Consider the following 24304-nt stretch of genomic DNA (forward strand, 5'->3'; position numbering starts at 1 on the left):
GAGGGAAGGAGGAGAGGGAGAGAGAGAGAGAGGAGGAGAGGGAGAGAGAAGGAGGAGAGGGAGAGAGGGAAAGGAGGTCAGGTGGGGGCGGAGGAGAGGGCCCTGACAGTAGAGGCCTCATTTATGATATAGTCGAGCAACGGCACAAATAAACAGAAGATATAAGCATACAAATAGTAGCAATCTAAATTAAATTCCAATTAAATATTAAAAAGGTAAATGAGTAGAATAACAAAACTATTAAGAAAACATTTAGGTTAACTTGAGGTGAATCAACTAAAACAAGTACAGCTGAAAGTAAAATAAAATGAAATCAAAACCTGAATTGCACTGAGAATAAAAATGAGTTAAACTGTGGATTGTTCTACAGGTTATTCCATGTTACAGATGCACATTAAGTAAAACTTGACATTCCAAACAGCCTGCACCTATAACATAATCCAAACATTTGAACAGGAAAGGAACACGTTAAAAGATTGCTGCGAAGCTATGTAAGGGGGTAAAAAAACATTAAGGGGCAAATAAATACATAAAACCCAGTGTCTGTCATGCTGTACAGAGAGGGAGGGCCACCCAAGTATAATTATCACCAGTGCAACATAATAGACATTGTTCGAGAGGCTACGAGACACAGCTGAGACATGCATGTATACTAAACACCACCATAGTTTGCCTGAATCAGCTTCCATCTACAATGTGGAGGACGACCTTAGTTATTCCTGTAAAAGAAACCAACTTTTCATCCCAGTTTGGCCACCAGTTTGCTCACATTATTCAAAACTCACTTCTCATCAATCCAAATTTCAACATGCTTGAACTCCGAGATTCTTTCATAGTTGTATCATGCATGATAAATGAACACAATAGATATTTTTTTATCCTGTAAAAAAATCAGAAATTTAGTTTTATCTGCAATAACTACTAATTTATGGTTTGTGAGTGTAACTTAACAAAGCAGTGCTGAAGGGATTTAACAACAGAAAAACAGTATCAGCATTATAGTAGTAATAAAGTATTGTGTCATAAACATAGAGATGCATGTCACACCCAGATACACAAGAATCAATATCAGAAATATAATATATGTTAATTGTACATATAAAGTGAACAGAAGAGAACCCAGGATTGAGTCTTGTGGAACACCTTTGTAATTTACATAAAGTTCTATAAAGACATTAAATAAAACTAAACTATGAAATAAACTAAAGGTAGAGTTCTGTTAGAGTGAATAGTAAGCTGTGTTTTTAACTTTTCATTAGTCAGGCTTCACTTCTTAATGAAATTAAAAAGTAGCTAAACAGGTTGTATTTGTGGAAGTTAGATGAGTCAAGCATCATACTTTTTTTTCATAATATGTGGTCATTAATGTCCTGTGTGTTCTCACCCCCCACATGCCAGTCCCTATGGTTCCAAGTAAGTCTCTGATTGATTTTGAGTCTCTTAATTCCTGTTTGTCTCCTCAACACTGAATTGACTTGTGAGACATTTGTTTGCTTTTACAAGTCTTGCTGATGTCCCCCAGGTCCTACACACAAGGCTGACATGGACGTCACAGAAAATCCAGAGAGTCGGGTGTTTGTGGTATGCTTATTTTTTAATGCAAAAATAATAATTGTTGTTAATATTATTGACTGAAAAACTGCCCATTTGTTCCACAGGTGTCAGTGGCTGTGGGTCTGGCTGTATTTGCATGCACTTTCCTGCTCATCATGGTTTTGGTTATCAACAAGTGTGGCCAGCACTCCAAGTTCGGTATTCACCGTAAGTTATCATGTTATTTTTTCTTTACTTTGATCTGAGTTAGGAAGTCATAAAGAAATTACCTTTTTTTTTTTTTTTTTTTTAAACAAATATCCCTGTGTCAGCGTTTATCTGTGCCCTTGATTGTAGCCAGTCCTGTTGTTTTTACCGGTTGAAATCGCTTTAAAGAATCAGTTCAGTTCATATAATGCAGTTTTACACTTGCCCAAAAGTAACTGCAGCATAGAAAAATTATTGTTTTCTCCAAAACAGGTTCTTCACAGACTTAAAGGAAAATAACCAGCATCAAAATGATAAAAACTGAGAATAAAAGTAGAATATTTGTTAAACAGCATTTCATTTAGTCACACATAATAGAGATTTTTGTTTATCAAATTGTCAGAAATAACTGAAAAATGAAGATCTGTGTCAAACATGGTAACACCAACTCATTGTCTTTACTGTATTTAGACCTATCATGTTTACTCTTGCAGGTAGTCAAACCCAGAAAGCCCATCCTGAGCCAGATAAACCTTGTCATCACTCTGTGGTCTTCAGCACTGTCTGCTTGATTGCATGTGACAAATAATAGGCAATCGACACTGAAGGATAAATGTTAAAATGTTTCTTTAATTAAATTCATAAAGCATAGGTTTTGTTAGTTTGTGGTAATATGCATGCAGACACCAAGATTTTGGTTTTTACTGCAGATCTATATCAGTTCCAAATGTCTTCTTATTGGTCTCCTTAATTACTTATTATCAATATCTGCTCTGAAAAAAAAACAAAACATATATGTACACTACTGATCAAAAGTTTTCAAATGCCCCAGTTTTTCCCCCCTTTTTATTAATGAAATTCAAGTAGTTCAAGTCCAATGAATAGCTTGAAATGGTACAAAGGAGTTTGGTGAACAGCCAGAGGTTAAAAAAGGTAAGGCTACCCCAATGAAAAATAATGTCCATTTCAGAATTATACAAAAAGGCCTTTTTCAGGGAACAAGAAATGGATTATCAACTTAAAGCTGTTCGGCAGCAATGGAGGTTGATCAAGCCTTGAAAGTTGGTGCTACCAAATCCTACAGGTGTCCTAACTTTTCTTGATTACTTACAACCCGCTCTGTCTGCATAAAAGTAGTGTTGGAACACATCATGGCATCATACCCTCCAGAGCATTATTTGAACAGTATTGTACTGCAGAAAGTAGTGTGTTGCTATAAAAATGGCAAGGAAAAGGTGGTTAACAATTGAAGAGAAACAAACCATCATAACACTTAAAAATGTAGGTCTGTCCTACAAAGTAATTATGAAGAAAGTCAAGATGTCAGTGAGTACAGTTTTCTTCACCATCAAAAGGCACTCTGGGGGAAACTCTGACAGGAAGAGGCCTGGAAGACACAAAGCCACAACAGAATCAGAGGACAAGCTTCTGAGAGTCAACAGCTTGGTGATAGATGACTCACAGGACAGCAGCTTCAAGCACAACTTAACAGTGGTCGTAGTAAGAAGTCTCAGTTTCAACTGTGAAGAGAAGACTTGGAGTTGCAGGCTTGACAGGTGGAGTTGCAGCAAGAAAGCCATTGTCAAGATATCAGAATAAGAAAAAGAGGCTTGCCTGGGTCATGAAACACTGCCAATGGACTACTGAAGACTGGAAGAAGGTATTATGGACTGATGAATCAAAATTTGAAATCTTTGGTTCATCGTGCAGGATTTTTGTACGCCATTGAGTAGGAGAAAGGATGGTTCCTCAGTGTGTGACAACAACTGTCAAACATGGAGGAGGAAGCGTGATGGTCTGGGGCTGTTTAGCTGGATCCAGGGTCGTTGATTGTACAGAGTGAGAGGAACCCTGAACCAAAACGGCTGCCATTCTGCAGTGCCATGCAGTACCCTCTGATATGTTCCTAGTTGGTCAGGGGTTCATTCTACAGCAAGACAATGACCCAAAACATAAGTGCAAGCTATACTAGAACTACCTTAGGCAAAAAGAACAAGATGGTATGGTATGGGATGAACTGGACAGAAGAGTGAAAGCAAAGCAACCTTCAAGTGCCACATTAATGGGAACTTCTGCTATAGAGTTGGGAAGAACTTTCTGAAAAATATTTGATTTCCATTGTAGACAGAATGCCATGACTTTGTTCAGCTGTTACATCTGTCAAAAGTGGCTACTTTGATGAGCCAAAAGTTTAGAATACATTTTGGTTTCTAAATAGATTTTTTTTAACTTCATTTGTTTATTTGTTCTGTGTTTTCATTTCGGAGTACAATGAGACATTAGCATGCATAATTTCCAATAAAAGAATGGAAAAACTGGGGTCTTCTAAAACTTTTGATGGGTAGTGTATATATGAGTTTACAAGTTCTGCAGAGTACTACTGCATATCTGAAACATGCTGGCAGGCCTCTCTCCCATCCTCCTTATGTCTGCTTGAGGTTTTGTTAATCACCAGTAACACAACACATCTTAATCCCTAACCAAACCTTTAGTTGTCAAGTTGCATTATGGGTAATGTAGGCACCAGATTTTGACGAGGAAGATAAGTGAATGGAAAAAAACCCAAAGCAATCTCCAGTTCTGGTGTCTTGATTTAAATCTTTATACTTCAGTTTTAATAATCAGTTTTTATGCAAAAGCGATGAAAAGAATCTAACACAATGTATATGTGAATAAGTTACAGTCCAATGTTCTGGCAAATTATTGTTTCAAATCACAGATGGTTCTGTCAGTCTCTCAGAAGGTAATGCACAGCAGAGACAGACTAATATAGGATTTCCACTGAGCTGTAACTTTGCACACAGACAGCCGCTGTGTTGGCCGGGCTAAAGTGCCTTAATTACTGCACGAGTATGGTGCAGAAACCTCCCTTGGCCACCGCCACGTGGTGAGGGCCATTAAAGAAGATGGATGGATGGATGGAGGAACAGCTAGACGTGATATAGTTCCACCCGGACTCCACTCCACTCCACCCCCCCACCCTGCCAACACACACACACATATCCACGCTTCTCACTCTCAAAGTGCCTAAGTGGGCCTGATTGCCTAAGTGGACCCTGCTCCCTCTTTCCTTCCCTCCATCGCCTCTGTGCTCTCTTTGTTGTTCCATTTTCTGCCGTGTTGGACTCTGGGGGTTCTGTGGTTTGCCTTGCTGAGTGGGGTTTTACAATTTGGGCCCCACTTGTTTGGCTTTTAATACGCACTATAGGCAGGGGTTGCTAACCATTCAGGCTTTCAGTTCAATGCCGCCTGATTGATGCATGGTTGATGATGGTGATTATTAGAACTTGTCATCATCTGTCACCATGGTACCAACAAATATCCAACCAAGTTGGTAGCAGAGAATGTCGATACCTCGAAGGGGGAAAAATGAGTTCTGAATTGCTTCCTCTGATGGCTGCTGCAATCATAATTGTTTGGAGGCTGATTAGTTATTACATATCTCTCAGTTCTGCTTGTTTGCTTCCCGCCCCGTTTCATTAGGCTCATCAGTTTTGGGGACGGAGGATGATCTGGCTGTGTCGCTTCGTTTCATGAACTTTGGAACGAGCCCTCCTTCCTCAGATGAAGACTCTGGTTTGTCCAGCTTTGTGGAGAATCCACAGTACTTCTGTGGCATCATCAAGGACAAAGACATGTGTGAGTGCTACTGCAGAGCTCGTTTCCATAGGTTTATACTCTGCTGAAGTTTGTTACTGTACATTTTTTCAAATTTAAATGTCTTGATTGGCTTTTGGTTTCTTTTGTTATCAATGCCCCACAAAGTTTTCAGAAAGCCTCCCCAGCTGTTTTCACCCATATTCTGTTGTGTGTTCTCAGGCGTTCAGCACATTAAAAGGCAGGACATTGTGTTAAAGTGGGAGCTGGGTGAAGGAGCGTTTGGCAAAGTCTACCTGGCAGAGTGCGCTAACCTCAGCCCCGACAGCGACAAGATGCTGGTCGCCATCAAGGTGAGTAGCTCTTACGCGGTCCTCCTCGCTGTTTGAAAAGCAGTTGAGGGTTAATGTTGTTTTATTTGTTCTAAAAATTTACAGTAATGCTGAAAACATAAGCTGTTAGTGTGAGGTCACATGTTGTAGATGTGACAGTGTTGAAAGGATTCAGAAATAACACAGGTAGTTGTTTCATATAGTTTCAATAAGAAAAAGTTACAATGTGCTTTGTATTACATTTAATTTGCCTAATCAGTGCACAATAAAACAACAGGTATGTTTAAGTAGTTGTTTGTCCCCTTCTTGTAAATGCGATGTCTGTAAAACACCTTTATCAAATTTCTTTAAAATTTTACACAAACATTTGAACTGAAGGATGGCCTGATTAGATTTTGGTGGTTTAATGTCATTGTGACTTAATAAAACATGCTTTTGGCCGCAATTCCAAAATTTAGAAGTTAATTATAGTCCTGGGTGAAAAAGGCGAAAAGTGTATCACAATAAAATGTTCAATTTGAGTCAATTTAAATAATGAATGACCCATTTGTAATGAAGATTTAATTTTAATCAAGCAGCCTTTGCCCGTTTATCAAGTTCAATTTTATTGTTATCATAGTTTAAAACATAGAAATAAATATATTTACACACATAAATGAAAATAAATGAGGATAAAGGAAGGATTTCATGTTGATACACCACATTAAGTACCTGACCTCAACCCACGTAAAGTCTGTCCAGCCTGCAGGCCGCTGGTAGTGTGTTATCTTCACTATCATGGATAATCAACCTAAAATTAGACTATTATTGATGGTGATTCATACATTAGGACAATTCATTACTTTAAAAAAAAAAACAAAAACAAAAACGGAGGCAGGCACTCAGTTCAAAACTTAAAGACACTTTTTACAGCACAAACAAGAGTAAAAGTAAGTCTGCTGCACTCACAATAAATCTTTCATTTACTGAAATATCATCCTGCGGTTTCAGAGTGAGTTGTGTTTGTTAAAGGACAGTCAGGTGGTTTAATACACAGCTGATGTTACATCAGGTTAATGCGAACCACAGCGAATAAAAGCAAGATGGTAAATATAGCAGTGCTCAGATATATCATGCCATTAATCATGTGCTTTTATAACACATCATCAGTCATCTGAGCAGCAAGGAGCTCTCAAGACCTGCAAATAACGCAGTTCTTTTAAACTCTATCTGTTGCTTTTAATCCAGCTCATTTAAACATTTTTAACTTTTCATTTTCAAATTATTGAAAGTACAAAAAATAACATATTATTTGCCTTGTTCAGAAAACTTAAGTGCTCATTAAAAGTGTTCATCCCATTGGATTTTTTTTGTTTGTTTGTTTTACTATTTTTTCAACATAGAATCCTGGTGAATTTAAGTCTTTTTTTTCATAAGAATTGATTTTTAAAAAAAGACTCTTTCATGTTAAAGTAAGAACAGATTTCTACAAAGTAAAGCCAATGAATTAGAAATACTAAATATAAAATAAATGACTGCATAATTACTCACCTCTTTCAAGTCAGTATTTAGCAGATGCACCTTTGGCCACAACTACATCATTGAGACTGTGTAGATAGAGCTTTATAAATTAGCTTTTAAGGTCTTATTATTCTTTTTTACAGGATTATTTTATGATGGTATGAAGTCTTCTGCTCATTCTGTGTGTTTTGTTTGGACATCTATAGTTTGTTTTTCTTCAGCTGAGATTTATTGTATGAGCCCACAGCTTCTTGATCTTTGCTATCTGCTGACAAATATTCAAAAAGTTAGCTTTCTTTGAGGTCTAGGCCACTATTTTAATTTCCCTCTACTTAAATGTAGTAATTCAGACCTATTCGTAACCAATATTATTTCTTTAGCACAACCTGGGTTACTTGAATGGATGTAATGCCACGTGATGTTAAAAATAATTTCTAAGGTTTTTTGTTTACAAAGAAGGGCAAAAGTTTTATTGAGTTCTTTTACATGTACCCATAACTAGAACATTAAGGTAAATATGCAATCCTTGTGTGATCACAGACTCTGAAGGATGCAAATGAGTCAACTCGGCAGGACTTCCAGCGGGAGGCAGAGTTGCTGACGATGCTCCAACACCAGCACATTGTGCGATTCTACGGCGTCTGTACAGACGGAGAGCCGCTGGCTATGGTGTTCGAATACATGAGGCACGGAGACCTAAACCGATTCCTTCGGTACGTAGAAGATCACGAGTGCAATCTCCACAACAGTTCACCCCTGACCAAAGTGTAGATCCTGACTGCAGTTAATGTTTGTTCACTCGGTAAAAGTAGCAGATGAAAGGCATCAAAAGCTGACTTTCCAGAGCAGGAAAAGCACAGTGGGAAAGTGTCCCAGCAAGCCATCAGTGTGGCAGTATGACACTCAGGAATTCAGTCTTTGCTGCAGGTAATGAGATGGCTGGCACTGCATGGAAGCCACAGGAGACGTGTAGGCTAGTGTGTATCCACTTATGTTTGCTCTTATGGAATCATTTAAATGTTTATCTGTCAGTCTGACTGTCAGTGTAGAGTTCATGTCAGAAAAAGCTTTAAAGCTTTTTCAACTTTCTTGGTGAATGGTCTTATAGTCTTCTTAAGAACTACAGGTTCCAGAGCAGGTTCTTACTCTTAGTCTTTGAAAAATGTTTCAGTCATCGCCTCCTATATTTCACCATTGGTGAATGCCATTAACCCTTTAACATCCTCACCAAGAAAAAAACAAGGAAAAAATTATTTTGTTATATTTTTTATTTCCTTGGGGCACTAATAACAACAATCAATTAATTTTTTTACGAACAGACCCCCGGTTTTGGAAATATTGACCTCTACCAAACGGTAGAGCATGTTTTGCAAAAATTATTGACCCTTTTAAGTCTTTCTTTTTATGTTTCAATTTACACAGTTATGTTCAGTAACTCCTTAGACATGATAATATGTCAAAAAAATATTAGCTTACCTTTGAAAATCACAGCAAACAGAGGGCCTCCAGTCAGGAGTGATTTTGCTCTTGCTAATTTCCTGTGAGCATAGTCACTTCTTCTGCATGCTATTTCAAAACAAAGTGACATCTAGGGTTCTCTTTTAGTACCTCAACCGAGTGGCAGAGATGGCTGAAACAGGTGAAATTATCTAAAACATATTTTTCAATAAAATATAGTGAGTCAAAATGTGCTCTACCATTTGGTTGAGCAGAACATTAAAGGGTTAAGATGTGTACCACTTTAAAGCTGGAGTGCAGAACTTTTAAATGTCAATAAACATCAGTAACTTTCAAAAGATTGCACACAATACTGATCAAACCCAAGAGCGGCAGGTAAATCTTCACATTTCACAGTATGTCAGTTTTTAATCTGGTTTCTGGGCACCGATAGCATTGCCTTTTTACATCTGTCAGCAAAGATCGGTTTGGCAGAGCTTAAGAGGGGAGCAGTCATCGCAAAGTGGAGATAGTGGAGATAGGCCACAGCAACTACAAATTTGGTGAAGTTTGTGGAAAAACCTTGGAGGAGTCCAAGAAAAGTTTGTAATGCTCCAGATTTTAAAAAGAAATTCGGCATTCAGAGGAAGGTCTTACAGTCTAACGAAAGCGATTGCCAGATGTGTCAGCAAATCGAAACGTCAATGCTCCGACAGCTAAAACATTGTTCCCAGCCAAGCTAGGGCTGTACTCTGTGTAAGAAATGCAAAATATTGGCTGTTTTATCATATCATCCAGAGACTCATGCAGTTTAGAGGCAGAGGGCATCACCCAGGTTTATTTACTGCATCTAAAATTTACATAGTATTTAATTTAATTCTATTTAATTTACATGCCTAAGTACATGTTACTACGCAGCTGTGCACAAAGAAGCCTCTAGTCTCCAATCAGTTACTCCAGTGCAGGTGTGTGGCCAAATATTTAGTTCATTTATAAAGAGCGAAATAAGATGTTGTATTGTCAGATGTGCTTTAGTAAGTTATTGAATATTGTAAAATTTACAGCATGGATAGTCAGGATGGAAGAAGTTCACACAGGGTGCAAGCACACAATATATAACAAATATAATGCAGGAGAATATTGAGTGACTCCTACCTGACCTGGAAAGAGAGCAGACCACACAAATACACAAGACTACAGCAGAAAGGAAACAAATACGCAGAAAGAGAGACAAGGACAGCATGCACACACAAGAGACAAAGACAGACAAGGGCTGAGTTTTCTGGATGCGATTCACAACATGTCAAGGCACAGGGCAGTTATATTATTTACAATATGTTCTCACATCATTAGTCGCAAATAGAGTGAAATTCGACTGCAGAAGAGTTTCATTGAACACTGTTGGATGCAATAAGTTGCCAGTTTTTAGCACTCAGGCAGAAATAGACGAGTTTCCTTGAACCGTCCACTGAGCTAATGGGGTATCTCAAAAAGGCTTTATATAGCTTATTAGCTCATAATAACACTGAAATTTGTTGTGGTGAAAGAAGATCTTCAGAATATATTTCTCAGTCATTTATAGCGTAATTTAAAAAGCTCTGACTTTGGAGACCTTTGGAGTGAGCTGCAGGAGTCACTGTCGACCCATTAGAGCTCACTTGGCACCTGGGAAACCATCTGACCCAACTGTTAGAGCAGACCCAGTTGATGCTGTCTGCCAGGTGTCCTCCACAGGAGACAGATTGGGAATGAAAACACACGCACACATGCATGCACACAGACTTTAGCTGAGATATATGTTCACGAATGGATGGAAATCACATTTCCAGCAGACAGAAAGGGTGAAATGTCTGAGAGCCCCCACAATGCAGCTGCTTTCCCACCCTGCCACCTGCCTTTTAAACTAATAGTGATTGTATAGACAACTTCCTTTGTAAGGAGGGGACAAAGTGGAGAGGAGAGATATTAGGATGGATGGAGACACATCAGCTGTGTTCTGCTCATTTAGGCTGGATTTAAACGTGAGAGTGGGTGTTTATGATCCACAGAAACAACGGAGAGTTAATTTGCTCTGCATCTCTCAATTGTATTATTGCAAATCAATTGTAGGCGTATTACAAGCCTTATGTTTTCTATTAACCAGTATTGTCAAATGGCTTTATTATGGAATGGTTGTGCTCGCCATCTCAAGGGCTCATATATGTCAGAAGTGTTCAATTTACAGATTGAAGGCTGAGGTCATTGTCCTTTAGGTCATGCAGCGTTGGTGCCATAGTTACCAGCACTGCACTGAGAGGCCAATCCTGATGTCTGAACAACTTGAACTGACAATAGAAGCAGAGAAGAATAGCAGAGGCCAGAGGTTCTGTTCTTTAACATGGAAATATGAGTTTATACAATTACAATTCACAGTGGTCATGGGGTTCATTCTAATCACAGTGATTCCTAAGAATAGGAAGATTCTTCATTTCATAAACCAGCAGCAATGAGCAAAAAAAAAAAAAAAAAAAAAAAAAAGATGTCCTGGAGCTGTTAGCTTTAAAAAGCAGTGAAACTTCAGAAATTACACAAAGTACAATTTATATGAACTGAATCCTTGTTAACAAGAGGTTTTTGTCGAATTGAGTGTTATTTTTGAAGTATAAAGCTTTAAGTTCAACTAGATTATATACCTTAACACAAGATTGACCTGCTTACTCAGGTACATAGCGCTTTGCAGATGAGAGAGCGTCTTTAAAAAGTTTCAACTAAAGAAAAAAATGTCTGAACTGAAATGTATGTGCTCTCACTGACTAGATTGAACAACTTCCTTGAATCGGGATTAAGAATCCAATACGAGAGGTGCTTGACAAGATTATTTAAATTCAGCCCTATCCTGTAATATGTTGTTATTCTTAAATTCAGTGTGGAAAAACAACTAAAAACATTTACTCAGATACTGCAATTCTATTACATACTTCATTCGTCTTTGCCCTGTACTTTACTGAGACCTTCAACCTCTCAGACCCAGATTTCACAATAAAATCTCTGAATACACTTATTAAATGGTGCAATGCATGCTTGAATATTAAATCAGTGGCCTCTTGCAAAAGTAATTTCTTCTCTAAGCTTCTGAGACGCTTTCATATAAATAACTGCTCAAGGCCCAAAGGTCTAACATCATCCAGCCTTTTACAAAAAGAATAGATGAATACAAATTTGATTTTTTTTTTTTTTAAATACAATCTCCCTAGTCATCTCAGGACCACTCAGATTTATCTTGTGACCCCTAGATTGGTGGACTAAAAAGTAAACTGTGTGTAAAAAGTTAAACATAGCCATCAGTTCATTGCCAGCAGCTACAACAATAGAATGCACATCAGTGTTACGACTCACAGGGATTCATTTAAAGTTTTAAGTTAAAGATCTAGACCTTCTTCCACCTCTACTTAGATCTAATTTATCCTTCCTATGACACAGTTTTTCCTAAAGTTGGCTACAAAGATGGCAAGATATGAAAATATTCACAGACAAACAGGGGAGCAGCTTTGAAAACTCACCTGTCCTCTGTCACCTGCAGAGCCCACGGCCCTGATGCTCGGATCCTGGAGGAGTCCAAGATGCCTCCACTAGGTCAGCTCACTCTGCCCCAGATGCTGCACATCGCCGCCCAGATCGCCTCAGGAATGGTCTACCTGGCATCGCTGCACTTCGTCCACCGTGACCTGGCCACCCGAAACTGCCTGGTGGGGGAGGGTCTGGTGGTCAAAATCGGAGACTTTGGCATGTCTCGAGACATCTACAGCACAGACTACTACCGGGTAAGATGCTGCAAAAGAAAAGAAAGGGAAGTTTTCTTGGGTTCACACATGAAAACTTGATTAAAACCAGATTTTTTAATCCTGCCTGGCCCTGATATTGTCTGCACTGTGACTAATGTTGGTTTTATTTGTCAGCGTTTTGAGTTGGCTTTCTAGGACTGCTGCTATCCTAATGGAGCTAAGACTGTGACCTGACCTTAAACATTCTTTCCTAAAGATTTAAAAATGTGCTGCTCTTGGTAAATACCATAATTCCTCTTTTAAGACCATTTTTTTCTGGTTTTTGCTCATAATTCCCATTTACAAGCAATGTAGTAAAGGGCAAAGCTAATCGGCTGGTATCTTGTATATTTGATGAGCCATAGGAGAGGTTCAGTGGTGGAAAATAATACACATTTACTGAAGTACTGTTGAGGTATTTGTATTTCACTTGAGTATTTCCATTTTATGCTACTCTATATTTCCATTTCACTGCATTTCAGATGAACATATTTCACTTTCTTCTCCATTCCATCTGACAACTGGTCAAGATTTTACACACTAGATAATATCAAAAGATTTTAAATGCAACCCATTAGGATTTAATATGTGGCTTTTAACCATTGGCCTTTCCCTTTAATTACTAACTTTAATTTCTATAAAATTATCCGATATCTCACCTAAAAATCAGAGACTAGAGAAAAACTGACTTGTGGGTCAGAAATTTTCTTGTTTTCTCTCCAATTAATCATGTTTGAAGCTCCCAGATTTATCTGCTGTCTGTATATAAAACTGAATGTAAAGTTGTTCAGCAGCACTGATGCATCACAATAAATAATCAAATGTCAGATATAACAATATATCAGTCAGAGGGACCAAACCGTACTTTAATGCTTTAACTACATTTTTTTGCAATGTATTTTTACTTAAGTAAGTAGGATTTTTACTTGTAATGGATATTTTTACATTGCTGCAGTGGTAATTTTACTGATATAAAGAATCTCAATACTTTTGAATACTCTTGGCACAAAGCATGGTTAAAACTAATTTAATCCCATTATTTTTAACATTTCTAAATCCACCTTTAATAAATGTTCAAGCAAAATCAGTTAAGGTCATATGAAGAAAACACTGTTCTCACATTAAATTCATTGTTTGGGATTTGTATTTTTTTAGTCTGAGGGCTGAGACTTCAATTTTCATGTGTCAGAGATGAAATATGGTGCCACCTCAGAGGATGGATGATACCCTGATACAGTCTCATGACTATTAAACTAAGTCTAGCTTCACTTTAACAAGACACCTAATGATGTTTTATAATTAAGCTGTAACAAACTAGTGTGAAGATACACATAATTCTTGTTGTGATACGAAGGCTCCAAGCTAGATTCTAAAAGTAGTTTTCACTTTTTTGAAGTAGTAAATACTTCCTTTAAAAACGGAATTTAGATGAAAACTTACCAAGCTTCTCCTTGTCCTGAACAAATTGTGTTTAAAAAAATGAGAAAATGTGGAATATGTTGTTGCTTCTATTGTATATTCTACATTAAGCATGCAACTAAGAATTAGTTAAATTATCCCATAATATGTAAATTACACAATAAATCACATTATAGTCTTAACGTCATTATTAGGTTAATTTCCTAACACCAGTCAAAATCATTTTTACTGAAAAGCACTTGTGACCGGACTTGACACTTGACTCATTAAGGCCACGTTAAGAACTCACATTTGTCAAAATTTCCAAATCAAAGCAGTTAACAAAGCTGACTTTTGTGGCAGTGAGTACATTTCCTAGTTTGAAGTAAACCACTATGAAGTGAAGGTGTTGTCCACGTTGTCCCATCAGTCAGAAGCAGCTCAAGGATGAACAGGAATGAGAATCGATTGCTCAACTGACACTCAGATTATTAAATTGTGCTGATTGTAGACTCACATTTCTTCATCTTCAGGTGGGTGGACGTACGATGCTGCCGATCCGCTGGATGCCCCCGGAGAGCATCATGTACAGGAAATTCACGACAGAGAGCGACATCTGGAGCTTCGGCGTGGTCCTCTGGGAGATCTTCACTTACGGCAAACAGCCCTGGTATCAGCTGTCCAACAGTGAGGTGGGTTGGGACGGAAAGATTCTATCGTTGTGGGGTTTTTTTGTTCCTGGGATGCATTTTTACTGGAACTTCTATCCAAAAACAGTCAAAGGAAACACTCAGACACACGACGTCCGTTCCCAGTTAGAGCATTTAATATAGTGTATGTACAGTATATATTAAAACTTCTCACTTACCTGTCACAGTATGTAGCCATGCAGGGAATTTGAGTTTTCTTTGTCGTGTCAATACAAGCAAGATTAGAAGAATTTCATCTGTGCTGCTCATAAAGCTGAAAGATTGTTAATTCAGGTGACACACAGATACTATTACAAGTAAAGGAGAAAGGTGTTTTTCTCTTCCTGTGCTGAAACTACATTCAGCCTAAGTGAATTCACACAATGCTGATTAAGTCTATTAATCTTCCTATATTTTGCAGCATAGATAAGTTTTAAATCTGGTGTCTGCAGCATTTCTGCACTGGTAGTGTTGCATCAACCTGCAATGATCAGTTTGCCAGAGTGGGAACAGAGTATGATGGAGTCTGTGCATAAGAAACTCACAATTCACAATTTCTTCTTTGACACTAAAATATACAGCTGCTCCCATTGCTGTGTCCTGGAAGCTACATGTTGGCTGCATGCATGTATATAAAGTGGCATTTTATAGTCAAAATATAATATGTTGATCTTACATCTATGTAGACCACATTTTATTTACCAGTGCAATGCAACTTTGGAGAAACACTGATCAATCTAGTCTCTTTCAACCCACAGCTAAACCAAATTATCAATGATCACACCACTCCGTGCTTTGTCACACAATGAAACAGCATTTTAGCTAATTGAAAAGAGATTTTAGACTGAATATCCTCCAGTTCTTAACCAGAAATCAAAGCCGAAATCCCAGTTGGTGCTCACTGGGATAGCTCTTTAATTTCAGTATGTCAATTTAACTTGACTTTGCACCATTTTTTTACCCCACATGGCAGAGTAAACGCATCTGTACACAGTGGAATTGTATGTTTTGGTGCTTTCACATTTTTCAAACTTGCGAAACAGAACATCTCCACTGTAGACGTATGTAGATGCTTTACTCTGCGCTCTTAAATTAATCAATAAGTTCGTAGTAATTAAGGGCAGTCCAGTCTAGCCTTTTCAGTTCAAGCACCAAGAAGTGGGACTCCACTGTGACCACAGCGGTGCTATTACAGGCCGTAACCCTCTCTCCTTTCAATAGAAGGGTGGATCACTTTTCCTTTGCACTCAATTCTAATCTGATTGGCTTTCATTTTTACCCCAGGCCAATGAGCTGTAACCTTGTTAACCTCATCTGTCTCAGCCAATGAGGGACAGGTGAAATTATCATGTTGCCTAAATACTCTGTGGCGGTGATAAATCATCCCAAAATACTGACATGGGCCGCCGTGGCGACAGCAGCCATTTTGGCGGGCCCTTAGAGTCTGTGTGTTCCAACTGACGGGCCATTTTGGTGGGAAGCAGCTCAGCAGTGACAGAACTCTTCTGTTCGCCAGATCAGGCCAAGGTTAACAACTAAGAGGACACCGAGTCAGGAAGCATTCAGACAGAGTAGAATCGTCCTTCTCATCCTCGACAGTGATTTATTCACTGAGCGGCAAGAGCGTGTGAATTCAAACAGCCACGGCAGCCATTAGTGTCAGAGCTGGAGGTTATTCATGCTTTGGCTGCTCTCATTTGTCCCTGAAGTCACTGCTAATGGACACATCTGTAGATTGTGAGGCTGTTGTGTTGTTTGTTAGAAAACATTGTCTTTAGCGCAGCAGACAGACTTGAGTGAATGGATTGTTGCATACTCTGCCAGCTTTATTCAAATCTGCTCTCACTTACATTTAATGGCATCTTTGTTTGTCCCGGTTTTGATCTGTCTTTACTGTCAAATGTTGCACTTAAAATTGGTTTAGAAACTTTCATTTACTTAAATAAACCATTTTTAGCTGTAGTTCAGGGATGAATGTTGCACTTTCCGATAACTTTAGTTACAAGATGTGGATTTATATTATGAAATATTTAATAATACCAATAATAATATTGTTAATCATTCCTAAAGAATGTTATTTGGTGCAGAGGCATCCTGCTCTCCAAAAGGTAATTGAACAGATCTTCACGTTTACCATCATCTGCAACATTAAAGTAAAACATATGAATCTGCAGCATATCATCTAGTAGACATTATTCTGAAATAGCAAGTACTTTTGCATTTAAAGCTAAAGTGCAGGACTTTTATATACAGATTAATACCCATTGCATTCAAGCTAAACAAGTTTACATGCTCATTAAGCTTATCAGCAGCACTTCAATATTTCTTAGATTTCACAGTACACCGCATTTTGAATTTGTTTTCTGTGGTGACAATCCCACACTGGCCCACTGATAGCAATATGTTTTACATCGGCCAGTTATGACTAGTTTTCAGAGCTGAAAATAGCGGCAACAGTAGTCATGGAGACAGCAGGTTACAGCAACTATGAGCATGGTGGAGCCTCTGGAGGAAAATCCTAGGAAACACCCAAGAAAAGTTTCTCATGCTCCAGATGAAAAAGAAACAGAAGAACATGATCCACAGTGAGGAATATACTGCCTTCAAGTAGAAGACGATATGAAATGGTGACATCAGACGTAAGCAGTGAGAATGCTGCTGCTAGGCAACGACAACATGGATGCCACCGAGGCTAAAAGTTTAGCAAGCTAACTAGCAGGAAACGTAATGTAGGAAATGCAAAGGTGTAATGGAAAGATGAATGTGTTGGGAATACCAATGATTAAATACCAACCACCAAATAATAAACTTCCACCTGAAAGTTGGAAGACAAACTCATGAATATTTCAATGGGGGGCATTCATATGGACTGTTCTTGGGAATACGGTAAACAGAACCCCATTTGAAGGCATCAGTATAACATAACATGCATCAAGTGTGTTTGTAATAATTGTCTCACTGATAGGAGAGAGAAGCAAATGTCCCGCCCTGCAGGTTTTAGTTTATTTTGATGCAAATTCAGATTTCTTCTTGCTGGGCCTATGTGAGCTGCCAGTCAGTCTGGTTAAGAGACACACTGAAAATGAGATCAGAATCAGTACCTCTTGCTTACTTTTTTTTTTTTTTTTTTTTTGGTGGGGATTTCCATTTAGGTCTGCTTAAAATATCAAGGCCAGACTCAAGTATAGAGTATTGATCAGGATCTAACCCACTAAATGTGCAGCAAGCGAGACAGAATGACATGTTGAATTTTGTGTAAACTGGTGCTTTACAAACAAACATTAGAGAGTTGAGTTATAACTCCACCAACTTTGGAAAACTGTTCACTCAAGCACTGTGACAGGCTAACCATTTTTATGGCAGTTAACATGTTGTTTTTTTAACACCTCAACAGGCCATTGAATGCATCACACAGGGACGGGAGCTAGAGAGGCCACGTACCTGCCCCAAGGAGGTGTATCTGCTGATGCAGGGCTGCTGGCAGAGGGAGCCCCAGCAGAGGATGGTCATCAAGGACATCCACAGCCGCCTGCTGGCCCTGGTCAAGAACCCACCGGTTTACCTGGATATCTTGGGCTAAAAGGGCCAACAGCCAACAGGGAGTGGAGATCAGAGGCTGGGGAGGTTTCAATTTGAGACTTAAGTCTGATCAGAATTAAATCTTTCAACAAGTTCTCTTTTGGTTTACAGTCTGCTTTTCCTCGTATCCATTAAAACACCAGTAGAAAAGCTAGGATGAAATAATCTCCCAGTCCTGCCGCTTTTCCAGCCTTGATGCTTGACGGAAAGTACAAACAGTGACCTTCCCGCTTCAACTACACCAGACTCCACCTCGACCCCTGTTTACTGCCCCGTCGTTCTCTGGAAACCTGTCAAATGTTTACCAAAGTGTTCAATGTTTATCTGAGGTAGGCTCGGCCTGACGGAGGAACATGCATGGGTAAGTGTTGAAGTAACAGTATATGGGCTTTATGTTTGCTGGGAATCCAATTTCACATGATGGCTTGTCAGGGGATTTTGCCTCTCAAGTCCCTGCAGATGTTCATGAGTTGAGCCGTGACACATTTTATATGACTCTGCAGCCGACACTCGTGCTGAAATCCAATTAGAAAATGAAACGGATGATTACAATAGGGGGCACTCTACATCATGAAACACAAGTGAAAACACATTTTACAGATTTGGGTACAGCAGACAGTCATTTGTATAGTACAGTCACTGATTTTGGATAAGTTTTGATATGGAAGATTATTTAAAGGCTTTCAGTGAATGTATATAAGATAATCGCAACAAAAGCTTGTTTGTTTCTCAGGTGTCAAATCCGATTCAAATTACATGAATATTTTTCAAAAAGAAGAAAATGTCAAATACTAAGCAGTGAAAGCGTTTCCTGGTATGTTATCTACTGTGTTTACATGTACTTGCTGTTTGACCTGTGGCCTGCCTGTGAGGCTCACTCAGGAGTGGCTTCTGTACAAATTAGTGATGTTTAACATGCTACTGTAACGACCTTCTGAATCAAAGCGCTGCAGTGAAATTTGGTACGTGGGGGCGGAGAGGGTGACACCCTTAGATGGCTTTAGAGGTAACAGATGGATTAAAGTGAGACTCCAGGAGGAGAGGGACAGATGGCACTGAAACAGAGACTGGAGGTGAGGCCACCACCTTGAAAAAAAGACAAAGGGGGCATTGAGAGGGTAAAAGAGCCGGTGTACAAACCACTGCGATGCCTTTAAGTGTAAATACTGAATGTACATACTCTGTATTAATGTCCAAAAAATTATATCTACATGTATTGTTACTCCAGCACTTTGTATATTGTCTGCCCTTAAAAATAAACAAACTTGATTAAAAAATGGCTGCAGCCCGCATAGGAACATCCCTCGGCATCAGTCAATCCATCGTTATCGTATGCTTCAGAGCAAACAATGATTTAGGCTGCTGTCTGTACTTAAAGTTAGACATCTTAACAAGGCCATTCAAGAGCCTTCTATTATTTTTGACGAACTAATCAGCAACCTGCGACGTCTCCACGGGATGCTCAGCAGACGGTTATTGAAAGGAATAATCAAGTTTCATATTGCCTTACTGCCGGCCCTCCAGCAAACAAACACCCTCCAAAACCTCTCTCTCTCTTTTTCTGCCTCACCCCCTTCCTTCGCCACCTCCACCGCCCTCCCTCGCTCCATCACTCTGTATGCAGAGAGTCTCCAGGGAGTGGTAATGGATTGTGAGTAATGCTATCATCCCTTTCTCTGTCTCTTTCTTTCTCTCTACCTCCTCTGGTGTACCGGGGGGATGAAAAACACTCGGAGGACTCGTGTCTGGCTCATTGTTTCTTCTAGTGTCTTACAAGCAGATTCTGGCCAGATAGGATTAGTACACTCTGTAGTGTTTGTCCCTGTTATCCTTAAGGGCTCCATTTGTGGTTTCAGAATGAGCCTTTTTAATAAGCACCCGAGGCTCCTCCCTGGTTGGATATGGAATATGACTATAATAAGAGCTGGAAATGAGGCCATTTTTAAAATGGAAGTCCTATTAGAGGCTTCCAGCGGGAAACTTTCCTTTTCAGTCTTCCACCTCGTCATATAATGCACACATAGAGGGTATTGATTTTTTATGCTAATTATTTCTTCTATGATAATGGCAGTGGCGATTCATTTTGGTCTGCTGCTAATAATAAAGCACTCTGTCCTTTACAGTCAATTCCGTAAGGCAATAAAGGGGAGGAAGAGAACTAGTTTGAGTCAAACCAAAGCAGGTAACTGAGCTCAACTGCATGTGCAAATAGGTTTAAATTCACAGTTCATATTAGGGTAATACTAGGTAGTATTTTAGTTAAAAATGCATCTGTGTTTTGTAAAAAGTCATATTTTAGCAAGAAATTTGATGGGAGTAGTAATTTTTTCCCCCATTTGGAGTACAGATGCTGGCATCAGTCTGTGCCCAACCAGCATGTTCTCTTAGAGGCACCTCTTTAACATCAGTGTTCATTTATAAAAGGGATGTTGGAACACATTTTATCTCAATCAAAAAATTCAGCTCCTACAATTTGGATATTGCAGTTGGCCATATTGCAATTTTAATGATAATTTTTTGAGTCCTAATTGCAAACAATTTGTCAGCACCATCTATCTGGTTTACACAAACTTTGAGTGTCCATCATTTATCAAAAAACAATATAAAGACAAAACACACAATATACAAAGCTGAAGAGAAATTACACGTGGCATTTTTTAAAAGCATACTTATCTATAGATATGGAGATAATACCTCATAAGTCCAACAAACTTCACTGCACAAAAATTCTACATCAGCTCCTGAGTTTTCTAGAATTTCATTTTTGAGTCCTGTGTAATTTTCTCATGTTTTAACTCGACATACTGGCCTTCAATTCAAGACTTCCCGAAGCAAAAAGCATTTGCTCAGTGAGCAAGTAAAACAATCTGACACCACTGCTTCAGCATTTAGCAGAAAAATTAAATTTGAAGGCCAAATGTTGTATTACATTTCCTGTTAGGTTTTTTTTTCTTCACATTTGTCACCTGAAGTCATCCAACAGCTGGTTTTCTGGCAGATAATTCTTCACACTCTGTTGCAACACTGCACCTGCAGTTCATTTCTTTACTAATAAAGAGTGATCAACAGAGTGATGAGCTGCTCAGCCGGAGAGGACGAACGCTTGTTGTGTTGCTCTGCCCTCTGCTGGTGGCGCACACACAATGATCGCATTCACACTGCTGGTGAAAGAAAGGATGTGGGTCCAATCCGTGTATATTTTGGTTATTGGATTTTCCGTTCTGAAACGGCTATTGAAAAACAAAAAACGAGTGGTCATTTGATTTTCGTTTTAAAATACAAAAATTAAAATTGAAATACAAGGCGTTTTTCCTTTTCATGATTAAAAAGGGATATACGAAATTTTAAAAATGCTTTGATTTTCATTTTATATTTAGAATAACAAAACAAAATCAGTAAGAGACAGAAACGAGAAAAGGTCAGTTTTTTCATTTTCTGAGACCGGAAGTGGTCATCAGCAAGTGTGGAGCCAAACGACAACAAGATTCTCAGAGGGCGGAGCCAGAGAGCAGTGACTGGTCAGACCATAGAAGACAGCGTGCTAGCGTATCTAGTCTTCTTTATATATCTATGGACGGACGTCTGGTAGCATCTCTGACTGCTGTTGAACTTGATTTAGAATAAAACACGGTAAGAAGATAAATACTTCTAGCTGGCAGCCTTTCATTTGTTGTACGTTAAGTCATCGACTTGTGAAGAGTTGTGTTTTGTCGTGTTTGAGCAGTTGGTCCTGACACGTTAGCTAGCTAAGCGGCTAAGTTAGCTAGCGGGCTAATTAACACAGGTGGCTAACTTACGGCTGAACACCTGTGTTAGTTGCTGCCACAGCTGTCCGGCATTATTAGAATGAACTTCTCAACCTGTATTTCTCTGCTGTATATTTTAGCTTTAAAAAAGTTATTTTACTTTAAGGTTAACTGAAACCCGTTCAGCTGCACTGAAGTTTAATATTCAGCTGGTTTGAATTAAACCGCGCTTAACATTGCGCAACATTACCTCTCTGAATCTCCATAATTTCATTAAATTCCTTCTCTCTTCCACTGCTCAAGTTCAATCCAGTATATAAAGTGACATTAATAGTGAATAAACTAACAACCAGCCATTGTATTTATTTATTACTGCATGTATTTGTAGTAAAACATGAGTTGAAACATCCTACTTTTGGATCTAGAACTGCACAAGCCGTTCATTTTCAGTCACCTGATGAGTTAAACTCCCCTTTTTATGTGAGGTTGAAGCAGAAAGTCTGAGTTAACAAAAAAGTTGTTTATAATTTGCGATACCTGTTATCTCTGAATGAGGCTTTAGTTTTTATTGAGTCGATTTACACGTAGAAACTTTGTTCAGGAAGATTTCTCAGTAGCTCAGAGGACAGGCTGCTTTTCACACAACCTTGTAAGAGAATGTCTGTCAATGCTTTCAGCAGAATTTAGAAACAACACTTCCAAAACAGACATTTTGAGGTTGAATGTTTGAGAGTATATCACTGTGTTTGTTTGTGGTCTTTCTGTTTCTAGGTGGAAGCTGAATTAGTGAGGATGACTCCTGCTCCTGTCATCTCTAAGCTCCTCACACATCTTTACCTGCATATGAGGAAAATCACTCCTGTAGAATGCAGGTATGTTTGTCATTATTATAAAAAGATGTTGCCTGGTGACCTGTCAGAAACCCATTATACAGAGTCAGCCAAAATAATGTTTACACACATCAGGAAAAGAAAAACTTGCATAAATATTTCAATACCAAGTTTATTCAGACATCACGACATTGATAAAAGTTATCTTTGGCCTCTACAATTACAAGAGTTGCTCAAAGTGGTGGCCACTGGCTTCCAGACATTTTTGTTGTGTTGTAGACGTCACTTGTTGATGCTCCATTCATGAGGGTAGCGCCATCTGTTGGGAAAACATCGTACAACAGGACACAGAGTTGTCGTACTTTGATCAAACTTTGAAAGAGGAATCTATATGTGTAGAAGTACTTATACAAATGAAATATTTATAAAAGTTTTTCTTTTCCTGATGTGTGTACATTATTTTGGCTGACTCTGAACTTAGTGAGAACAAAACTGTCATTTAATTGTTGCTTTGAAAGCTTCTTTAGTGAAAACCGACTGGTGTTCTGCTTTGAAACAAACTGCTGTTGAGGTCTGTGTTTTTAGGTTTAACCCCACAGTTTCTGAATGAACTGATAGTTTGTTTTTTTTTCCTGATCAATGTGGACGTTATAATTGATGGTAACATTTACTGATCATATAATCAGCATGACAATATAACAGTATAACATTCTGACCACCTGACTAATACTGTGTTGGTCCCTTTATGCTGCTAAAACTCCTCTGACCCAGTGGTTCATCAGAACCTCTGGGGATGTCCTGTGGATTCTGTGGATCCTGTGGGTTGCAGGGTGGGTCCTACCTAGACCAGGCTGATCCTGGACCATCCCACAGATGCTCAGTCAGATCTGGATGTGGGGAGTGTGGAACCCAGGTGAACAGCTTAGCTCTGTCGTGTTCCTCGGACCACTCCTGTAGTAGCAGTTTTAGTGTGTCCTGCTGAGGGTGGCAGCTGGCATCAAGGACTGCTGTTGCCATGGAGACTAGGGGGTTGTTTGTCCTGCAGCGTTTAGGTGGTGGTACATGTCAAACATCCACATGAATGTCAAGGTTTCACAGCAGAACGTTGCATTAGAACAAGATGATGGATGTTGTTCTCTTCAGCTGTCAGTGGTCAGAATGTTGTGGCTGATCGGTGGATCTGTCTGCCTTTACTCTGACATCCAGAGTTATACAAAAGTGTAGTATGTGTGCAGTGCAGAAGAGATTTACTTTATTGTATGCAGTTTTGTTTTTTTTTTTTTAAAGGGAGAGCATTTTTTTATCCACCTGAATGAAGACCCAATCTTTCCCTTCAATTCAATTTTATTTATATAGCGCCAATTACAGTCAAATTGTCTCAAGATGCTTTACAGAACCCGTATGCCTGACCCCCAGAGCAAGCCAAAAGGCGACAGTGGCAAGGAAAACACCCCTTTAACAGGGAAAAAAGCCTCGAGCAGAACCCGGCTCTTTATGTGGGGGGACCCATCTGCCTGCTGGCCGGGCGGGTTGAGAGGGACAGAAGAGGTAGAATACACATTTGATACATGCATGATAAGACAGATGATACATGCAAAGTACAACTGACATGGAAGCTAATTATAGATTACTGCTATGGTGTACGGCTTTGGCATT

The 24304-nt window shown here is 39.0% G+C and overlaps 1 protein-coding gene across 6 annotated transcripts in view; it reads left to right on the forward strand.

Moving 5' to 3' along the window:
* The window catches only part of ntrk1 (neurotrophic tyrosine kinase, receptor, type 1), a 54789-nt gene that overhangs the window by 27646 nt on the left and 2839 nt on the right, over positions 1 to 24304 (forward strand). For 4 of the 6 annotated variants that reach the window (XM_023286220.3, XM_055013604.1, XM_055013607.1 and 1 more), the window contains 9 exons: positions 1399 to 1413; positions 1523 to 1581; positions 1659 to 1761; positions 5224 to 5379; positions 5560 to 5690; positions 7710 to 7882; positions 12166 to 12406; positions 14338 to 14496; positions 17888 to 22690. In XM_023286220.3, coding sequence (XP_023141988.1) covers positions 1399 to 1413; positions 1523 to 1581; positions 1659 to 1761; positions 5224 to 5379; positions 5560 to 5690; positions 7710 to 7882; positions 12166 to 12406; positions 14338 to 14496; positions 17888 to 18073 — 1223 coding nt within the window. In that variant the 3' untranslated portion in view covers positions 18074 to 22690. Of the gene's footprint in view, positions 1 to 1398; positions 1414 to 1522; positions 1582 to 1658; positions 1762 to 5223; positions 5380 to 5559; positions 5691 to 7709; positions 7883 to 12165; positions 12407 to 14337; positions 14497 to 17887; positions 22691 to 23419; positions 23562 to 24304 lie in introns of all 6 variants that reach the window. The other 2 variants (XM_055013605.1, XM_035955423.2) reach the window with 2 other exon arrangements.

The sequence above is a fragment of the Amphiprion ocellaris genome, chromosome 9 (genome assembly GCF_022539595.1).
Source record: "Amphiprion ocellaris isolate individual 3 ecotype Okinawa chromosome 9, ASM2253959v1, whole genome shotgun sequence".
Lineage (NCBI taxonomy): Eukaryota > Metazoa > Chordata > Actinopteri > Pomacentridae > Amphiprion > Amphiprion ocellaris.